Below are 19,626 nucleotides of genomic sequence, written 5' to 3' on the forward strand. Positions count from 1 at the left end.
TAGAAAGGCCTCAGATAATAAAAGCAGTTGCCAAAGCCGATTAATTTCTTTGATCATGGTTCAGGAATGATTGCAATCACATGCATTTGTAGGTTATGACCTAATTATATCATTATATATTATCTGCTTTATCCAACCTATTAAATAATTGATGTTAATTAATGTTTATTGAGTGCCACTTTGTCCCAAATGTTGTACATGTTCAACTTCATTAGACCTACAACTCTATAAGGCACATACTAATTTTATCCTCATTTTATAAATAGAGGAAACTAAGGCACAGAGGGGTTAAGCAACTTGCCCAATGTCACACAGCTAATAAATGGTGGAGCGGAGGTTTGAACCAATCAGACAAGCTTCAGAGTCTCCATGCTCTCTACCAGCACATTGTTGTAGTAGATATGAGCACCCCATGGTCAAGGGTTAGGTCCATTTATTCTTCAATAATGCTTGGCACTAGGCTCTGGACCGGCAGGATTTTGAGCAAATATATGATGACTACTTGAGGGACTGACTGACTCCTCTCTAAACTCAACAGAATGGCTGGACAGTGGCATGAGCAGATGGCTGGACCCAACACTAAACACCACCTCCTCTGAGTACCTGGGCAAAGGCTCCTGAACAACTCTACAATGCCTGGAGTGCCTCATACTGAGAGTATCATGGCTGAATTTCATTGAAAGTTGGGCAAAGCCATCTTGTCCCAGATTGTTATTGGGTGGAGTCAGGGCTACCTTCACCATTAGAACAGAAAAAGAAAGCTGGCTCAGAGAAGAAGAAAATTTTTAGAAAAAAAGGAACTGCCTTTCTCGATGGGGCTAATTGCTTGCATCCTATTGAGAGACAAAAGCATAATTAGGATTCCCCTTGGAAATTTCTGCTGAGTCTTCTGGTCTCCCTGGGGAAGAATGTGGGTGAATCTTGGCCCTGCACTGCTTTCTTACCAGTGTCATCTTGTGTGCCAAAGAGTGTGATGAAGACATTAGCATCTGTGCCCGCATTCTTCTTAACCCCAGTCTTTATGGTCACTGAGAATGTGGTAGATTTATCTGCCAAGAGAATAGTATAGAGCAATGAATTGTAGACTGTTCCTTTCATGAAAGGAGGAAAGAGGACAGCCACCTCCTCTAGAAGGGCTTCCTTGATTCACTCCCTCTACCCCATCACTCCAATTTTTCTCTTGCCCCTTCAGTCCTATATCTGTGAGCCCGGTGATTAGTAATAAGTATGTTTCTATGTTCCTCTTGGCCATTTCTAGGAATCATTTTTTTTTCAGCATACGTTACTCTGCAGTCACCATTAGTCTGGAAACTTCCAGAGGGTAGAGATGTGAGTCCTCTGCCTCTGGCTTATACAGGAAGCCTTCAATCAATAGAGTTGATAGGATGGTTAGGGGATACTTCGAGGGTCAGAGGCTCAGCAGCCAGGAGCCGCATTCTGACTCCTCCTGGCTGGGAGGAGTTTTAGGGATGCGTATTTCAGGGGAGCATCATAGAACTCTTGAAAGTTACTGTTCATTCTTTCCCTTGACAAAAATGCATTGAGTGCCTATAGGGGAGGGCACAAGACTGAATCAGAAGTGGCTACACTCATTCCATTCTACTCCACTGTACTCCATTCCATTCTACTCCACTCCACTCCACTCCATTCCGTTCCATTCCAATACATTTCATTCCAATACATTCCATTCCAACCCATCCCATTCCATTCCATTCCAATCCACTCCACTCCATTCTACTCCACTCCACTCCATTCTACTTCAATGCATTCCATTCCATTTCAATACATTCCATTCCATTCCAACCCATCACATTCCATTCCATTCCATTCCATTCCACTCCACTCCATTCCATTCCACTCTACTCCATTCCATTCCATTCCAATCCATCCCATTTCATTCCAATCTATTCCATTCCAATCATCCCAATTCAGTTCATTCCACTCCATTCCAATTCATTCCATTTGATTCCAATCCATTCCATTTCATTTCTGACAATAACTCAGTCCTAAGCTGTGTGCTTTATACTGCCTTACACTAGATATGTGAGACTATGCCCCCTTTACCTCCCCAGTCTTGCCACAGAGGAATGAGAGGGCAATACAATAGACTGTCAAGGGAGGAAGTTCCCAGAGCCCACAGGGGAGGGAAGGAAGATGGAGACTTAGGGTTAGGGAGAGGCAGAGGGGAGGGGTGCTGGAGAAAGAAATCAGCTCTAGTTTAGAAAACCTTTCTGCTCCAGGGCCAGGTTGTCGAGGGGGTTGTTGTCACCGCCTCCCCCACCCTCCTCGCTCTGTGGCAGCACATAGGACTCATCCACTGGCAACAGCTCCCTGGACAGCTGGCCATCATCTTCCTCCACTGCCAGCCAACGTTGGCATGGAAAGTAGTACCTGTGGAGGTGGATAGGGAAAGATTGGAATGTCCTCTTAGAAAGGTCTCATCCAGGAGCAGTCATGGGCTGAGAATGAGAGGCCCTCTATGGGGTCCCAAACTCTCCCCTGTCTGCCCCTGACAGCATTGCCCTGCTATTCTACCCAGCCTGGGAATCACTCCATTAGTCATTTGCCTGGGGTAGAGAACAAACTTGGGGACATTGTCTCTAGACACTCCATTGAAAATTGTTATGTGACCTGCCTGGAGCACACAGAGCCTCAATCAGGGTCATATTGGATGGAAGTATCTAGAAGGAGAGGGACATACGGGGACCGTTCCAACCCTTTCCAGAATGAATCTGCTAGCCAGGGCTACTTTAGTAGAGAGGGTTGTACATAGTAGGTGCACAATACATAAGTGTTGAACTAATGGATTTTAATGGAATGAGCCAATTATGTATGCTTTCAGAAGGTACAGAGAGTATGGCTGAGGAGCTGGCATAGAAGACTGCTGGGGCCATCTAGGAAAGGGAGGTCCAAGTCAGACCCCTAAGCATGGAGGTAACACCCAGCACAAGGGAGATGCCTGGACAGAGTGAAGGTAGGGCCAGGGATGGGAGGCACAGTGGGGTAATTAAGGACTCTCCCCTGGGTCAGACTGTCCAGGTTTAAATTTTGGCTCTACCACTAATACTTGTGCAATCTTGAGTAAGTGTCCTTATCTCTCTGTGCTAGGGTTGCCAGATTTAGCCAATAGAGTTATAAAATCCCTATTAAATTTGGATTTTAGATAAACAATGCATAACGTTTTAAGTGTGTCCTATCTAATATTTGAGTCATGCTTATACAAAAACATTATTCATTGCTTATCTGAAATTCAAACTTAACTGGCAACCCTACTCTGTGCCTCAGTGTACCATAAAATAAGCATAATATTGCCTATTTCATAGGGTGTTGTGAGGATTACATGTGTTAACTTTATAAAATGCTTATAAAAATGCCTGGCTCAATGTAGGCTCTCAGTAAGCATTGCTACTGCTATTGTCGCTCTTGTAATTTCCCTTCCCTTTCATTCTCCTTGGCCCATGCCTGGGATCTCTGGATGCTGCGGTCTGGGAATATCCTCTCTGGGTGCTAAGCTCCCAGAATAACACAAAGGGTCTCAGAATTCAGCCTGTCTCTAAGTTGGGGCCATTCCACCCTCTTTATGCCCCTTCCCCACCCCTGCCCTGATGCACAAGGGCCACTCAGGGACTGCTCAAAGTCTGGAGAGGTAGGGGCAGTGCAGGCCAAAGGTCCCATCCCTGTCTGAGTCCCACATTTTGCTAGAGTCTTCATTGCCTCCAAGTATCAAAATGTTAGAGGAGCAGAACCAGAGAGCGAGATCTCAGTCAATGGGCTCAGATGGGGTGCTGAGGGGGGCAATGTTACACTGATGGCATGGATTTAAAGGAGCTCGACCTGGGGCAATATGAACTAATTTACCATTAAATTAGTGTTTAAGACAAAAATGCACACTGTTCTGCTTCTTAGCCTTTAAATGTATGAATAGGAAAGTTAACATTTTATCCAATCAAATAACTTATGAATAATAGGCTATAGTTATAAATTATGGCCAATTAAGGAAGAGAGACAGAAATAAAGAAAGAGCTGGGGTCAGAGCAGAGGTGGAGACAGAGTGTGTAGGAAGTTGGCAGAGGACAAGGACAGAACGAGACACACACAAAGAAAGAGCCAGGGAGGGAGAGAAAAAAAGTCAAAGAGACAGAAAAGGTACAAGCCCTCCCATGCATACAAAGAGAAAATGCACACAGAGTCTGGATTTCCTGGAGCAAAATCTCCATTGTCCCTGAGATACTTGCATCACGACTTTAAAGCCCCTCAGCATGCTCACTACTGCAGAGAGCAGCACGTCTCCTCTCAGAACCTGCTCCTTGTACCGACAGAACCAAAGCAGGAGTCAGGTGTGGCCTGAGAGCTGGGCGTTCAGCTTCTATCCCCACAGTGCCAACAAGCACACATGAAGATTTAGGACACCAGGCCTACTGACCCCTGCCTCTTCCTCCTCCAGGAATACATCCTGGTCAACCAGGCTTCTGGATACCAGGGAGGGGACCAGGCAGGGGTTTTTTAGTGAATAAAGGAGATGAGAGGAATGCAGGTGTTCTGAGGCAGATAAGCTCACCACACTCCTAAACAAGGATGATGGAAGGAAAGAGTAAGGGCTTCTGTAAGCAGGAGGTTGAAACTGAGCATTGAACCAAAAGCTCGAAACTGTTAAAAGTATAAACTCCACTTGAAAGTAAAAAATGGAATGAGGAGATTGCAAAATTGAGTGTTGTACAATATAAATAATTTCATACAGAATTTTCCATTTTGTTTATAAGCTAAAGTCTGGACAACATCAAGTATGAGTAAATCCTGGCAGAGTGGTGTAATGACAAAAGCATGGATCTGGAACTCAGGAATTCTGAATTTGTTTCCCTCCTCTGCACCTAACAAGCTGTGAGATCCTAGGGGTTAAACTGTACCACCCAGAAGGCTGGGTGAGATGACCTGGAAGGTCTTTTCTGTCTCAACATTCTGGGACCTCTAGGATCCCTGGAGGAATGGGAGATTCCAGAGGACAACTTTTTATTAGATAAAATTTAAGGGAAAAAAATTTAATAACTTTTTGTTCAACCCTTTCTGGAAATCCCACCCAACATATTTGCCACATGAAACAACATTCAAGAATGCTATCTGTCTTTAATTATTAAGGATCTTATAGGACCCCCCAGGCCATCAATTAAAACATAAATCTTTGTTTCAGGGCTGGGAACAGAGGTAGAGAAAACATAAAATATCACATCAAATGTGGATGAAACCCAGGAACTAAACATATTCCCAGCTTTTTTTGGCATTTGCCTCTTTGTCTTTGAAATTGAGTGCATTAGACTTTATTGCAGATCTTAAAAATGCAGCTAGTTAGAGTATTGAAAGAAAAAGGAAAGTAGCACAATCTCATTTAATCAACAAGCCAATAAATGTGGACAGGGTGACAAAGTAGCAGAGCCAATGATTAAGTGACTTAACAAAGATACCCTAATTAAAGACAACGTACTCCCAAATATCCCACCATTTCTGTCATGTATTCTGAAACCCAAACATTAGAGGCTCATAGCTTTGGATGCTGAAGAACACTGAATTTTTAGGTTATTTGTTAATATACATGGAATCCCTGGGCTGTAAGGGATTTTTAAGAGTCAGCGTGTGATGTCAAATCAGTTTTCCACTATAAGGACGATCACAGAAGCATATGTTGAGGAAAAGCTTCCATCAACCAGGGTCCCTGAGTGAACATGCTGAGCAAAGTCCCCTGATACCCTACATCAGACATATAAGTGAGAAATAAATGTTTGTTGTGTTAGGCCACTGGCATTTTAGGCCTGTTTGTTACTTAGCAGAACCTAGCCTATTCTGACTGATACAACTTGAGCATTATCCTCAAATAAATGGTAATTGAAGTGATAAGGATGGAAGAGGTTGCTCAGGGAGTATATTTGTCTGTTCCTCCTGCTGGGAAAACTATGACCCCATGAATGCAGAGTCTGCTTACTCATTGTTGTATCCACATCCCTTGGCATACAAGGCACTCATAATATCAATAGAATTGAAAGCCATTGTCTCCTCTGGGGGTAAACCTTTCTCATCCCCTTCTTCAAAATTCCTGAGATAACTCCTAAATTTCTTTTCTTTTCTTTTCTTTTCTTTTTTTCGAGACAGAGTCTCGCTCTGTCTCCCAGACTGGAGTGCAGTGGCGCAATCTTGGCTCACTGCAAGCTCCACCTCCTGGGTTGACGCCATTCTCCTGCCTCAGCCTCCCGAGCAGCTGGGTCTACAGGCGCTCACCACCACGTCTGGCTAATTTTTTGTATTTTTTAGTAGAGACGGGGTTTCACCGTGTTAGCCAGGATGGTCTCAATCTCCTGACCTTGTGATCCACCCACTCTGGCCTCCCGAAGTGCTGGGATTATAGGCATGAGCCACCACACCCGGCCAACTCCTAAGTTCCTTAATTAGCCACCACTCTTTCCTTGAAGATGCACGTTCTTTATTCTAGCATTCTTTTGCCTAAGATGGTGCCAACCCTTAGACTCTAGGAATTGTCTGAGCAGCACAAAGGAGGGAAGGAAAAACTAGCCTCTTCTTATTCTAAATATGACATCACTATTAATAAAAAAAATCAATCTAGTGCCTTTGTAAACTGTCATTTTTTTTCAGAGTGGCCAAGGAGCAGGGCCTCTCAAGCTAGAGAAGGCAGGAGGAGTTCAAACATAAAATTTTCTGATATCACGATCTTGTAAAAAGATATCACAATCTTGTAAAAAGAGTAGTCCTTTACCAAAGGGATGTGAGGCTGTGTGCAGAGCCCAGGTTGACCCAAGGGAGACCTCAGATCCCGGGACACCCCATTAAAATCCATCTAAAAAGGTGGTACGTACATACAATGAAATACTATTCAGCCTTAAAAAGGAAGGACATCCTGTCATGTACTACAACACGGATGAAGCTTGAGGACATCACACTAAGTGAAACAAGCTAGACACAAAAAGACAAATTCTGTAGGATTCCATTTCTATGAGGTCCCTAGAGTACTCAAAGTCATAGAGACAAAAAGTGGAATGGTGGTTACCAGGGGCTGAGAGGCGGTGGAAAAGGGAAGTAATTGCTTAATGGGTATAGTTTCAGTCATGCAAGATGAAAAAAATCTGGAGATCTGATACACAACAATGTGAATATACTTAACACTATTGAACTGTACACTTAAAAATGGTTAAGGTAATAAATTGTATGTCATGTCTTTTCTTACACAATTTTTTTTTTAAATCCAACTCACTTGAGGCAGTAAAAAAACAAAACAAAACAAAACATTCACAGCCCACAGCTGCAAACTAGCATTAAACAGGCTTTCTCATGCAATCTTAATCACTTTTTGCCAGCCTGGGACTCCTATAAAGGACCTCAAATATCTTCCATTTAGAAACAAGAGCATTTTCTTTTTGGCAATTGAATTGCAGATCAATAAACCTGCACCTCCAACCCCTTCCTCCTTGTGTTTCCACCATCTTAGGCTTCTCTGCCCTCCAAACAGCCTCTGAGGCCAGGAGGGCTAGGAGTGGTTCTGCTGAGACCCGGACTGCCATCTACCAACTGGACAGCACAGCCCCTGGACCACACAGAGCTCTCCCTTGGGGTGACTTCGCAGGGAGCCAAGGCCTCCACGGCTTTATATCTTCTCCCAATCCTTTCGGTTCAGGCCAGCATCTCCCACCAGTGCCTGACCCCAGCTGGCATTCTCTTGCTTCTGTCTTTTCCTCTCTGTAAAATGTGGCCAACCAAAAGCCTGGGTGTGTTTTCAAGCTCCTCAGCATGGCTTTGGATGCCCTCATCTGCTCCTCTCCAGCCTCCCTTTCCGTTTTTCCTGTTTCCCACCCCTTCATGTCCCTTATGCACCAAATAGAATTACTCATTCCTTTCTGTGTGTGCCCCTCAATTGCCCAATTCTGTGCCACCTGCATCACATTTTTTCAACCATTTCTAATGTTCTTTTTCCCAAGCACCAAACAAGGCTGCTGCTCATGAAGGCCCATCTCAGATGCCATCTGGCCCCAAAGATGTCCCCACCCACGACTCCCTCCTCTGAGGTCAACCCTGAGACAACCACCACTGTCACTGTGCCTTGTAGTCACCTGTGTTTTATCTCCTTCACTTGGTAACAGTGTTAGCTCCTTAAGAATAATCCCACGCATTCCTGCAGCCTTTCCCAGCTGTCAAGCCACTTTTCCATGTTAACTAATTGGACTCTCATTGCCAAGGGGAAAGAACTACTGCTGTGTTGCACTGGGATCAGGCAGGGTGCTGGGCGCCTAAACACATTTTCTCATCTAGTCCTCATGATGATTTCCTGGGTGAGGTTTATTATGCCCGTTGTACAGATGGAAGGCCTGAGGCTCACAGGAGTAAAGTGCCTTTCCCAAGGCCACATAACAGTGGAAGAGAAAGTACTTAAACCTAAATCATCAGCCTCCTAGACCATCAGGGTTCCTTTCTTCAAAAACAGAGTCATATCTGAGCAGCTATTTAACCCCCAGCACTTAGCACAGCATGTGTTTGTCAAATTAATGAATAAATCAACATATTAACCATCATTTTTACTCATTAGTGTATTTAATAAGTATTTATGGTATGCCTGTAGTGTGCCAGACATTCTTCTACGTGCTGGGGTGGACACAGCAGTAAATGAAACAGATGAGGTCATTAACGACATGGAACTTACATTCTATTGTGGGGAGATGAGCAGCACCTAAATACACAAGCTTTTTGTAGGTCAGATGATAAGCTGATATAGAGAAAAATAAACAGACAAGAGAAATGAGGGGAAGAGGGTACGCTAGGCCTCACTGAGAAGGTGACATTTGAGCAGAGGCCTGCCTGAAGAAAGCATGACAGGGAGCCACTGGGGGAAGGACTGCTAGGGAGCGTAGACAGCAAATGCAAAGGCCTTGAGGTGGGACCATGTCTGTTGGGTTCAGGGAACAGCAAGGAGTGAGCAAGGGGGAATCAGAATAGAGAGATGAGGGGCATAGAGCAGACCTGCGGGCTGAGCAGGCCACCAAACATGCTTTGGCTTTGACTCTGAGTGACCAGGAACTTCTGCAGGATTTGGAGCAGAGGAGTGGTGTGATCCTGGTCACTGGGCTGCTGTAGGCAATAGGAGGGCCTTGGGCAAGCAGGGATCAGGTCAGGAAGCTTCGATCAGGGGGTGGGGATGGTGAAGATAGAAGGGATGAGGTCGGACTCATGCTCTTCTGATGGAAGGTCCAACAGGTTCTGCCAATGGACTGGGGACAGGGCATGAGTGGCAGAGAGGCATCCAAGAGGTCTAGTCATGGAGGATGTTGACTGGACATGTCAACAGTGAGGGAGATGTCAGTGTTCTCAAATCCTTTTGGCTGCAAAGGCCTTATTTCAGAGCTCATAAAGGTCATGGAGAGCCTAGGGAAGGCCCTAGGTATTGACAGAAAAGGTGGTATCTCTCCAAGAAAGGGGAGATTCACTATTCTGATTCGGTTTCTTCTGAACTTCTATAATTTTTTGTCTAGCTCCCACAGTAGGCTTTGCATAGAGTTGCTCTTGGCTTGAAGATTGTTAAGGCCAGCTCATCACAGAGCCCTGGCAGACTGCTACTTCAATAGCAAAGGAAGCAAAGGACTGTCAACTAGCCATGCCAACAGAAAGAGATGGGGAGGGAAGAGGAGATGAGGGAAGGGGAGAGTGGAGGGAGGAAGAAAGAAGAGAAAGGGAGGGGGGAAAAGAAGAGTAATGAGAAGACTCTATTCACAAGAGCAATAAAATATAATATACCTGGGCATAAACTTAACAAGAATGTGTAGCAGTTATGTGTAGGAAATTGTAAAGCATTACTGAGGTACATAAACAGCTGGATAAATGGAAAAGTGTACCGGAGGGTAGCACTTATTCTAAATATGCAATTCTCTACACATACACTTAATGGCATAACAATCAAAATTCCAAGAGGATTTTTTTTCAAGTCACTTAATGTCTTGATTTGAAAAAGGCAAGAATAGCTAATATTTTTAAAGAATAATGAAGGGGGACAAGTACTGACAGGCATTACTATAGATTGTAAAGCTATAATAATGTTTAAATTGTTGGGCTAGCCGAGAAATGCCAAATCAGTGGCAGAGAATTACTAACCCTGATGGAGCTGCAAGGGGAAGCTGGGGATGTTCACAGTTCGTCCCCAGCCTCACGGTTCTGTGGCACTTTTTCCTTTCCAAGCTTAAATGCCTTGGATTTTCAGAACATCTTAAGAAGTTAGGCTGGCAACATTAAACCCATTTATCAGAAGAGGAAACAAAAGCCCATAAAGATGGCATGACTTGTCCAGGGTGACCTGATGAGTTTCTGGCAGAGGTCAGACTCCAGGTCAGGACCCTGGTTCCCAGCCATGGGGCTGTCCTACGGCCTTTATGTGGTTTCACAATGACCTCACAGAAAACCATGACAATGGGCTGTCTGTGAGCTGTGGCTCAGTGTTCCCTCGGGCTGGTAGGGGAGGGTGGGGTGGGAGATGGGAGAACCCTGTCACCTCCTGCCCTGCACAGAGGGGAGCCCAACAAGGCTATGGGCTGGAAAGTTGATTTAATTCAACAAATATTTGTTGATAGGGTGCCCACTACATTCTAGGCACTGGCAGGCCCTCAGCAGCCCCAAAGCCCACTCAGGATCACTCATGCTTTCTTCTCTGTCCCACTCCACTCATACAAGGGGACTTCTCTCCTTTCTCTTGCCCTTGGGCCCCTTACACCCAACGGGCAATGAGGCCTAATGAAAACACGTTCAATTCAACATAGACAGTCTGGAGTTCTGGTCCTAGCCGTGGCACTGACTGATTATGGGGCTGTGGCTTCACCTCCCTGGGGTGTGGACCTATCGGAAGACATAACACTCTCTTCCCAACCCAACTCATGTGGCAGCTGTGAGCCTCCACCAGGGGTCAGCAAACTACGGCCTTCAGGCCCAATCGGGCCTACCCTGCTTGCGGACATCCATAAGCTATGCATGGATTCACATTTTTAAATGGCTGGAGGAAAAATCTAAGGAAGGATAATATTTTTTGACATGTGAAAATTATATGAATTTCAAATTTCAGTGTCCAATACTGAAATTTGGAATTCATATAATTTTCACATGTCAAAATGACACAGCCATGCCCAATCATTTAGGCATCATCTATGACTGCTTTTGTGTTACACCAGCAAAGCTGTTGTTCCAGAGACCAAATGCTTGCAAAATCTAAAATATTTACTATCTGGTCTTTACACAAAACGTTTGCTGATCCCTGGTATAGAATATTAAAAGAATGTACTAGAAGTTGCTTTATACGTTGAGAGGCTTATGGGTGAGCTATGCCTAGGCATGGAGACTGGACCAAGGAAGGTCTGACAGGGATTGGAAATCCTGTCTCTCTAAACAGATGGACCTCAAGAGTTGCTGGTCTGGGGGATCTATCGGACTGTCATCTCACAGGGCAGGTGACACTGGGGGCTGCCAATGAGAGAAGAGGGAGAGAGGCAATGCCCATCCAGCCTGCAACATGGGCAAACCTGCTCTGGTGGCCATGACAGGCAACACAGCCAGCCCACCCTCACCCTCAGATGTCACGCAGCCCACTCTCAGCCTCAGACATCACAACCAGCCCACCCTCACCCTCATACCTGCCCACCCTCATTCTCAGATGTCACCCAGTCCACCCTCACCCTCACATGTCACAGCCAGCCCGCCCTCATCCTCCAGTGTCACAGCCAGCCCACTCTCATCCTCCAACGTCACCCAGCCCACCCTCAGTCTCAGACATCACAGCCAGCCCACCCTCACCCTCACACACACCCACCCTCATTCTCAGATGTCACCCAGTCCACCCTCACCCTCTGACGTCACAGCCACTCTGACCTTCCAGTGTCACAGCCAGCCCACCCTCACCCTCCAATGTCATCCAGCTCACCCTCAGCCTCAGACATCACCACCAGCCCACCCTCACCCTCATACTCACCCACTCTCATTTTCAGATGTCACCCAGTCCACCCTTACTTTTCGACGTCACAGCCAGTCCACCCTCACCCTCCGACATCACAGCCAGTTCACCCTCACCCTCCAATGTCACACCCAGCCCACCTGCACCCTCAGACATAACCCAGCTCACCCTCAGCCTCAGACATCACCCCCAGCCCGCCCTTACCCTCATACCCGCCCACCCTCATTCTCAGTGCACCCCAGTCCACCCTTACTTTTGGATGTCACGGCCAGTACAACTCACCCTTAGGTGTCACCCAGCCCACCCTCACCCTCCACCGTCACAGCCGGCCCACCCCCAGTCTTCTTCCAGGACTACCTCTGTGGCAGACATGGCCTCCCTCAGAGCAACACCCCTCCCTGCCCACCGCCCCCACACTCACGTGATCTCGTTGTTCATGTCAGTAATGTCTACTCTGTCCAGGAACCAGCCTGCTCTGTTGCCTGTGTTGTCGTGGCGAATCCGAATCTTGGTCAGGGCCCCCAGGTCAATGGCATAGATGGTGAAGGTGTCTGTCTGGGAAGGGCCAGGGAACACTCAGTGGGGTAAGACCTACCCCTCCCCACATGGCCATCAGCCCCATCCGACCAAGAACCAGGGCAGCCAGCCAGAGGCCAATGGTGAGACCCAAAGCAACCAGGAGTGGGGATGATGGAGAATGTCACTTAGTAGTCTGGTGTTTGGTCTGCACAATTGTTTCCCTAACTTGTCCCTGCCAGGAGATCTTCTCACTCTCATGTCCAGGAAGGTGGAAGGAGGAGAGGAAGAGTGAAGGTGACCTTGAGAGGCAGAAGAGAAGATAGGTTTGCTGGATGCCCACATCTGTGGTGGGTGTTTTGTGTGCAAGAGAGGGGGGTGCACTGAAACCCTCTGCAATGTGTGCAGGTGTGTGCATAATCTGCTTCAATCACATATTTGTATTAAGTACCTGCTATGAGCTGGTGCTGTGCAAATCCAAAGTGACTGTCAGAAACTGAAGACGGATTTGCCCACCATTTAGGTGTGAAGAGGGCCATATGGATCACACCATGTGAATGCACACACTGCTGTATGCACGGGAGGAAGCAGACCACACCAGGAACCTATAAGTAAATGGGGCCTTCTTGGATATAACTTTTTTGACTCTTAATTTTGAAAAAGATTTTAAATCTACAGAAAACTTTCAGAAATAGTATGATGAAAGTTCATATGCCTTCATTTAGATTCTGCACTTATTTGTAACATTTGCTTTCTCACTCTGTCATCTCTCTTGCACTCTCTCTCTTGCTCTATGTTTTTCTAAATCATTTGAAAGTAAGTGGCAGATACCATGATTCTTCATCCCTAAATTCTTCAACATGGATTTCCCAAGAACAAGGATATTCTCATATAATCACACTAGAATGATCCAATTCAGAAAACTTAACATCAACATAATGCTATTATATAATATACAGTCCATGTTCAAATTTTACCAGTTGCACAAGTTATGTAGTCCTCTATAGAAATTTTTTCCTAATCCAGAAATATGTGGCTATAATTTTTAAAGGAGAACACTGAAACGCAGAAATAAACTACATCCTCAAGTCAAGGGGAAGATTCTTTAAAGAAAAAGCAGGGGGCCCCTGAAATAAATCAAGAAATGAGCCCAGAAATATGTTAATTAATTTAGTTCATTTTTAAAAAATCTGTGTTAATGAGAGAATTTGGCTTTCGGGTAGAGGCAGGAATGGGAAGGGTGAGATAAGAGATAGTTTTCTAGCCAGGGGATATTATAAAATCTTGAAGGGCAAAGATGACGGCTTCATTTTTCATGATTTTCCCACTACACCTGGAAGAGTAAGGTATGTGTATTTCTTTTCATGGATTCCCACTGCATTAGGATACAGTTCTGGCTTCTCAGCTTGTCTCTTAAGCCTCTCATGACCCCACCCACCCCATACCCTAAATTGTTCTTATCCAAGCTTATCCACTGGGGCTTAGCACTGACCACAGCTCAGCTGGAAGACACACTGTCCTAAACTGGCCTCCCCCATTTCCACCTCCATATCTTTGCTCATGTGGTTCCATCTTCTGAGAACATCTTCCACTGTTGCCTTTATATGTCTACACCATACTCACCTGCCAAGGCCCAGTTTAAGTTGCTCCCTCCCCCTAGTTTTCCCCCAAGACACCATCTTGCGGCGAGGACTTCCTCTTGAACCCCCGCATCCCTACCAAGTGCCTCAGCATCTGCCACTCAACGCCATTCTCTGTTTGTTCCTGTGGGTCAGCTGGCCCATGGGCTCCAGGTGCTGGGGCCCTGCCTGCAATTCTCTCATAACCCCTCCACAAAGTATCAGTGTTACTGAAGAGGTACTGCCATGAAACCTGGTGGGATGAAGAAGTCACACTGCCAGACACAGCAGCCATTGTGCTGCGATGGGCTGCCATGGGAATCTCAGAGGGCACCAAACCCACAGCCCCCACCCAGGGGCCAGAGACCCTCACCCTACCTGCCCCTGCTCAAATTTGTTGGACTTGTCTGACTTCTTCAGGGGTCGTTCGCCCGTGTCTCCATACTCCTCGCCGTAGATGGTTAGGTAGACGTTAGCATCAGTGCCGGCCTTGGGCACATTCCCCGTGACCACCTGAACCTCATAGGTGTTTCCTGGAGACACAGAAAGATGCAGTGTGGAGGGCCTCAGGGCCATGGGGTGTTTGGACCTGAGGCACAGCCTCTCAGATCCAGCCAGATCCTAGAACAGAGGGATCTTCAGATGCATCTACACTAACCTGGGACTGAAACTGCCCACACTCCCAACCCAAGACTCCTTCACCATGAAGCCAGCAGGCAGCCCTCCTACCTCATGACCCCTCAGTCAGTTGTATTGAGTCATATCAGGGCTCCTCCCAAAGTCATCAATTCTTCCTGAGAACCTCAGGACAAGCGCCATGCTTATCCCCAAACAGCAGTGTCAATGGTGGCATTTCACACACAGGTCAAGAGAGCTATTTGGGAACCATGATGGGTGCCCACCTATTTGGCCTCCACGTGAGGGGGATCTAGGCCCCCTGCCCCCAGTGGGCTCCCTTTAGGGGAACTGTCTGACCACTCCCTCCCCACCCCTCCCACCTCCCCCACCCCCACCCCCCACGACCCGCTTACGCTCAGCACCCGGCTTGCCAGCTGGCACCAACTCCACGACAAGTTCGTTGTCCTCCTTGCCCCGGGCCAGCCAGCGGTGGGCTTCGAACTTGTGCTGCTCAATCACCTCCTGCATCCCCGGCCCAAACTCCTCCTCTTCCTCCTCTTCTTCCGTCTCCTCCTCCTCCTCTGAAGAGGACTCCTCTGATGAGGACGACTCCTCTTCCTCCCCCTCGTCCTCTTCGTCGCTGCCCTTCCTCTTCTTCTTCTTCCTCTGCAGCTTGGCCTTCAGCCGCTCCTTCTTGAGCAGCTGCCGCAGCTTGTCCTTCTCCTTCTTCTTCCGGGCCTCCTCCTCCGGCGTGAGGTCCACCTCCCGCACCACCAGGTGCCGCAGCCACACGGTGTCCACGAACCAGCTGGGCCCAAAGCCCTCGCCCGTGTGCCCGAGCCGGAGCTTATAGACCTCGCCCACGTCGGCCGCCTCAAGCTGTTCAAAGGGCAGGGCAGCGGCTGTCGTGGCCCCAGCGTCCTCCCCAACGCCCCCAACACCCCCGCCCAACAAAGAGCCAGGCACAAGGCCTGTTTGCTAAGCTGCAGGATGGAGAGGGCTGGGGCCTCTGTGCTCAGATCCTTCCACCACCTCCCTCTCTCCGGCCACACCTGTCCTGGGTCCCCTGGGATTACCTGGCCCCATCCTCCAACCAAGTTTATTTCTTCCAACTTCTGTGTGGGCAAGCTGGTCTCCCTCTTCTTCTCTCTTAAACACACATGCCTGCATGTATACACACACACACGCACGCGCGCGCGCGCCTCATTCCTATGATTTCTGTCCCTATCATGGCTCATACAGTTTCCTTACTTGGCCTGCCTTTATCCCCCTCCTCTACTTGCAGCTAAAATCTATTCATTCAGGTTACTGTGTTTCATCACTTTTTTTTAACTTTGTGCCTCTGTGTTCTCTTTACAAAAATTTTCAGTGTTAACCGTATATAACTTTCGTAATAAGCAAAAAACAAAAGTGCTCTTTTTCAATAACAAAAATTTCACCCACACCCACAGAGGCTCAAGCTCGCTCCTCCCCCAACCCTGAGCACATGGCCTCAGCCTGACTGCCCCTTCCCCAAGAGCAGAGAGGGGGTCCAGGGTTTAGCTCTGGTGCCGGTTTGGCCTGGATGCCCTCTTCATCCTCACAAGCTGGTCTCTGCCCTCTTGATTATGAGTTCCTTAAAGGCGGAGACCATCATTTTCAGTCTCTACCAGGATGGGCATAGCACATAACTGGCCCAAAGGGCAGTGTTGATGGCATCATCGACTCTAGATCATGAGACCTGAGCTCTGTCCTGAGCCCCAGGCTCTGAGGAAGGACCCACATTAAGGTAGGGTCTGGTCCGTCCCCTGCAGCACTCAGGGTAGGGCCCACATGGGGGTTGTTTCTAGTCAGAGTCCTCCCAGGCTTCCTGATGCTGATGAGCCCCTGTCTGGGGTTTGATCCTTCTCAAAGCCTGTCCCACCAGTTCTTTCACTGAGTGCCAGGGCAAACTGAGGCCAAGGCTGTCCCATGAGTTCCACAGTGTCCTACAATTCAAGTCCAGACCTAGATGAGAACTCAGGCCTTCTGACCCCCTGTTCATGAGTCCACAATGCAGTCAACAAACCACCTTTGCCAGAAAATTACCAGTCATGGTAGAGCCCAGGGCCCCTGGGAGAGTGGAATTTATACTTCTCAGCTACTTAGGAGAAAGGCTCTGGACCTGGTAAGTCACTTCTTCCGGGCATTAGCTCTCCTCTTCAGCATTTCCCAGGTTACAGCACCCCTGCAATCAACCTTGCCAAGGAGGCCAGCTTGCTGCACCACTGGCCTCCCCCACATCTGTCTGCCCAGCCGTGCCTTCATCCACCACCACATCCAGTAAATTGGCATCCAGAAGACACGCTATCCAGTTCCATCTCCATAACTGGGCACTCCATCCCAAGTGCATTCCCTGACATTGACTCTTGATCATTACAGGGACTGTGAAGCCAGCCGGGCAGGTATTATAAAGCTAGGTTTTAACTGATGAGGAAGTGGAGGCTCAGAGAGCTAAAATACTTGGTCCTCTGCCTCCTCAGCAGTGTATGAGGGTGGCTGGCTCAATGAGGCTCCCTCCAGCTCTGATGTTCCAGACACTTATGACTCTGGCCCAGGTCCCAGTTCAGCCAGGACTGTCTTCCCTGGGCACTGGGTAAGGACTCTTTGCTGAAGGCTACGGTGCTCCTGGCATGCAGAAACACAAGGCACCCAGCATGAACATGCTGCCTGCACACATACATCTGCACATGCACACACATTGTCATATCTATAATAAAACATTCATGTTTCTCCTAAGGGGCACCACCCTTGCATCCTCCTCTCTTGCCAACACCATGCCCACATTCTTATCTCTTTTTTCCTTCTATTGAAAGACTTGGAAAGGAAGAACGGAGACCTGGGATACTCAGGAAACAGCCATAAAATTCCAAGTCTCTCAGTGTCTTGGCTGGGAAGCATTTCCTTGACATCAGGCTTGAGAGAACTGTAGACTCAGAGGCCACAGGGCTGGGAATGAGTGGAGGAACTGCAGCCTTAGTGTCATCTTTTGCAAGATTAGAATCACCTGCTCCCATGGTTCTCAGGGTCGGCAGCATGTTAGTATCCCTGGAGGAGCTTTTCAACGTACACCCAGAAAATATATCCCATCCCCAGAGGTTCTGATTTGCCTGGTGTGGGGCGTGCACCAGGCAGCACTTTTTTCTTAAAGCTCCCCAGGTGATTGTAACATGAGGCCAGGGGTGGGAATCACTGATCTAGTCCAATCCCCTCATTTTAGGCCGAAAGCTCAGGTCTGGAGAGAGGAAGCATTTTCCACCCAACTGGAGGGAGGCAGCCCATTCTCGGGTGAATATTGACTGAGGAAATTAGTACACCCAGGGAAGCATCTTGGTGTCCACTGAGCCTGCTGTTGGCATCCCCGCTCCTCGACTCCACATACCTGGAATGTGTCCTTGGAGGCCCGTTCAAAAACTTTTGAGCGGCTGGAGAGGAAGAGCACTTCTGTCTTGCCTTTCTCTCCATAGATCTGCATGTAGACTCGGGCACTGGTGCCTGCGCCACCCACATCTCCTGTCCAAATCTCAACCTCATAGTGGACCACTGGGTGGGCACGTGCAGAAGAAGTGGAACATTTAGTAATAATAACAATAACAATGATAGTAACAAAACAAACCTTTCCTGAGCCTGTTCCAGGTGCCTGGCGCTTTACAGTCATTCACTTATCTAATCCTCTCCTCAACACCCTGAGTAAGCACAATCATTCCCATTTTGCAGGTAAACAAAGTGAAGCTTAGAGGAGAATAAGTGGTGGAAATGCCAAATCTAAGCAATCAGACACACACCCCAGTCATCCTCTGCACCACACGCACCAGGAAGGAGGAGGAGTCACATACCAGCTGGCGATCCCTGCTGTGTGCCTGCCTGCTACAGTTTGCATGTTTGTCCTCTCCAAAACTCATGCTGAAATGTCATTGCCATTGTAACCGTATTAAAAGGTGGGACCTTTAAGGAGTGATTAGGCCCCCCAAAATGCTTATGTTGAAGCCACTAACCCCAATACCTCAGAATGTAACTATATCTGGAGATAGAGTCTTTAAAGAGGTGACTAGTTTAAATGAGACCCCCAAGGGCAGGCCCTAATCCAAGCTGATTGGCGTCCTTATAAGAAAAGGAAATTGTGGCACACAGAGAGACACCAGGGATGTGGAGAGACACCAGGGATGTAGAGAGACCAGGTGAGTCCACAGTGATGAGGCAGCCCTAGCACAGTAATGCAGAGAGCAGTGAGCGCAGAGAGAGCGATCCATCGAAAAAGGAGACTCACTCCAGAAAAAACAAGCTCTACAAAAGACGAAAAGCAATTATCATAAGGCAGTGATTCAGCAGTGAATAATATTGACATACTTATAATAATATAAAAATTGAACACTGATTTAGCTGTTTTGAAGGCTGGAAGGAGGGGAAGAGAGAGAGTGTGTGTGTGTGTGTGCACGCACACACGCACACATGAGGGCCCATACAAGTGCCTGTGTATGTTAAAAGAGCTAAATCCTCTTTCATAGTAGGAAGTCAATAGATAACGTCTAAGACTGTAAAATTAAAAAATTGAGGCCAGGCACGGTGGTTCAGGCCTGTAATTCCACTGCTTTGTAAATCCACTGAGGCAGAAGGATTGCTTGAGGCCAGGAGTTCTAGATCAGCCTGGGCAACACAACAAGATCCCCATCTCTACAAAAATAAAATAAAAATAAAAATTGAGGGGTGTGGTGGCACGTGCCTGTAGTCCCAGCTACTCAAGAGGCTGAGGCAGGGGGATCGCTTGAGCCTGGGAGTCAAGGCTGCAATGAGTTATGATTGTGTCACTGCACTCCAGCCTGGGTGCCAGAGCAACATCCTGTCTCTAAAAACTAAATAAATAAAAATTGATAGGTATGCTGT

The 19,626-nt window shown here is 47.4% G+C and overlaps 1 protein-coding gene across 21 annotated transcripts in view; it reads right to left on the reverse strand.

Moving 5' to 3' along the window:
• LOXHD1 (lipoxygenase homology PLAT domains 1) overlaps window positions 1-19,626 on the reverse strand; it is a 179,742-nt gene that overhangs the window by 67,358 nt on the left and 92,758 nt on the right. For 11 of the 21 annotated variants that reach the window (XR_010151913.1, XR_010151914.1, XM_016933622.4 and 8 more), the window contains exons 18-23: window positions 18,128-18,288; window positions 15,141-15,606; window positions 14,488-14,642; window positions 12,396-12,529; window positions 2,228-2,391; window positions 945-1,049 (exon numbers count right to left, since the gene is read on the reverse strand). Coding sequence is in view for 12 of the 21 variants with exons in the window: in XM_016933622.4 (XP_016789111.4) it covers window positions 945-1,049; window positions 2,228-2,391; window positions 12,396-12,529; window positions 14,488-14,642; window positions 15,141-15,606; window positions 18,128-18,288 (1,185 nt within the window). In the remaining 9 variants the exon portion in view is untranslated. The other 10 variants (XM_063795628.1, XM_054672181.2, XM_016933632.4 and 7 more) reach the window with 8 other exon arrangements.

Source organism: Pan troglodytes, chromosome 17 (genome assembly GCF_028858775.2).
Source record: "Pan troglodytes isolate AG18354 chromosome 17, NHGRI_mPanTro3-v2.0_pri, whole genome shotgun sequence".
NCBI lineage: Eukaryota > Metazoa > Chordata > Mammalia > Primates > Hominidae > Pan > Pan troglodytes.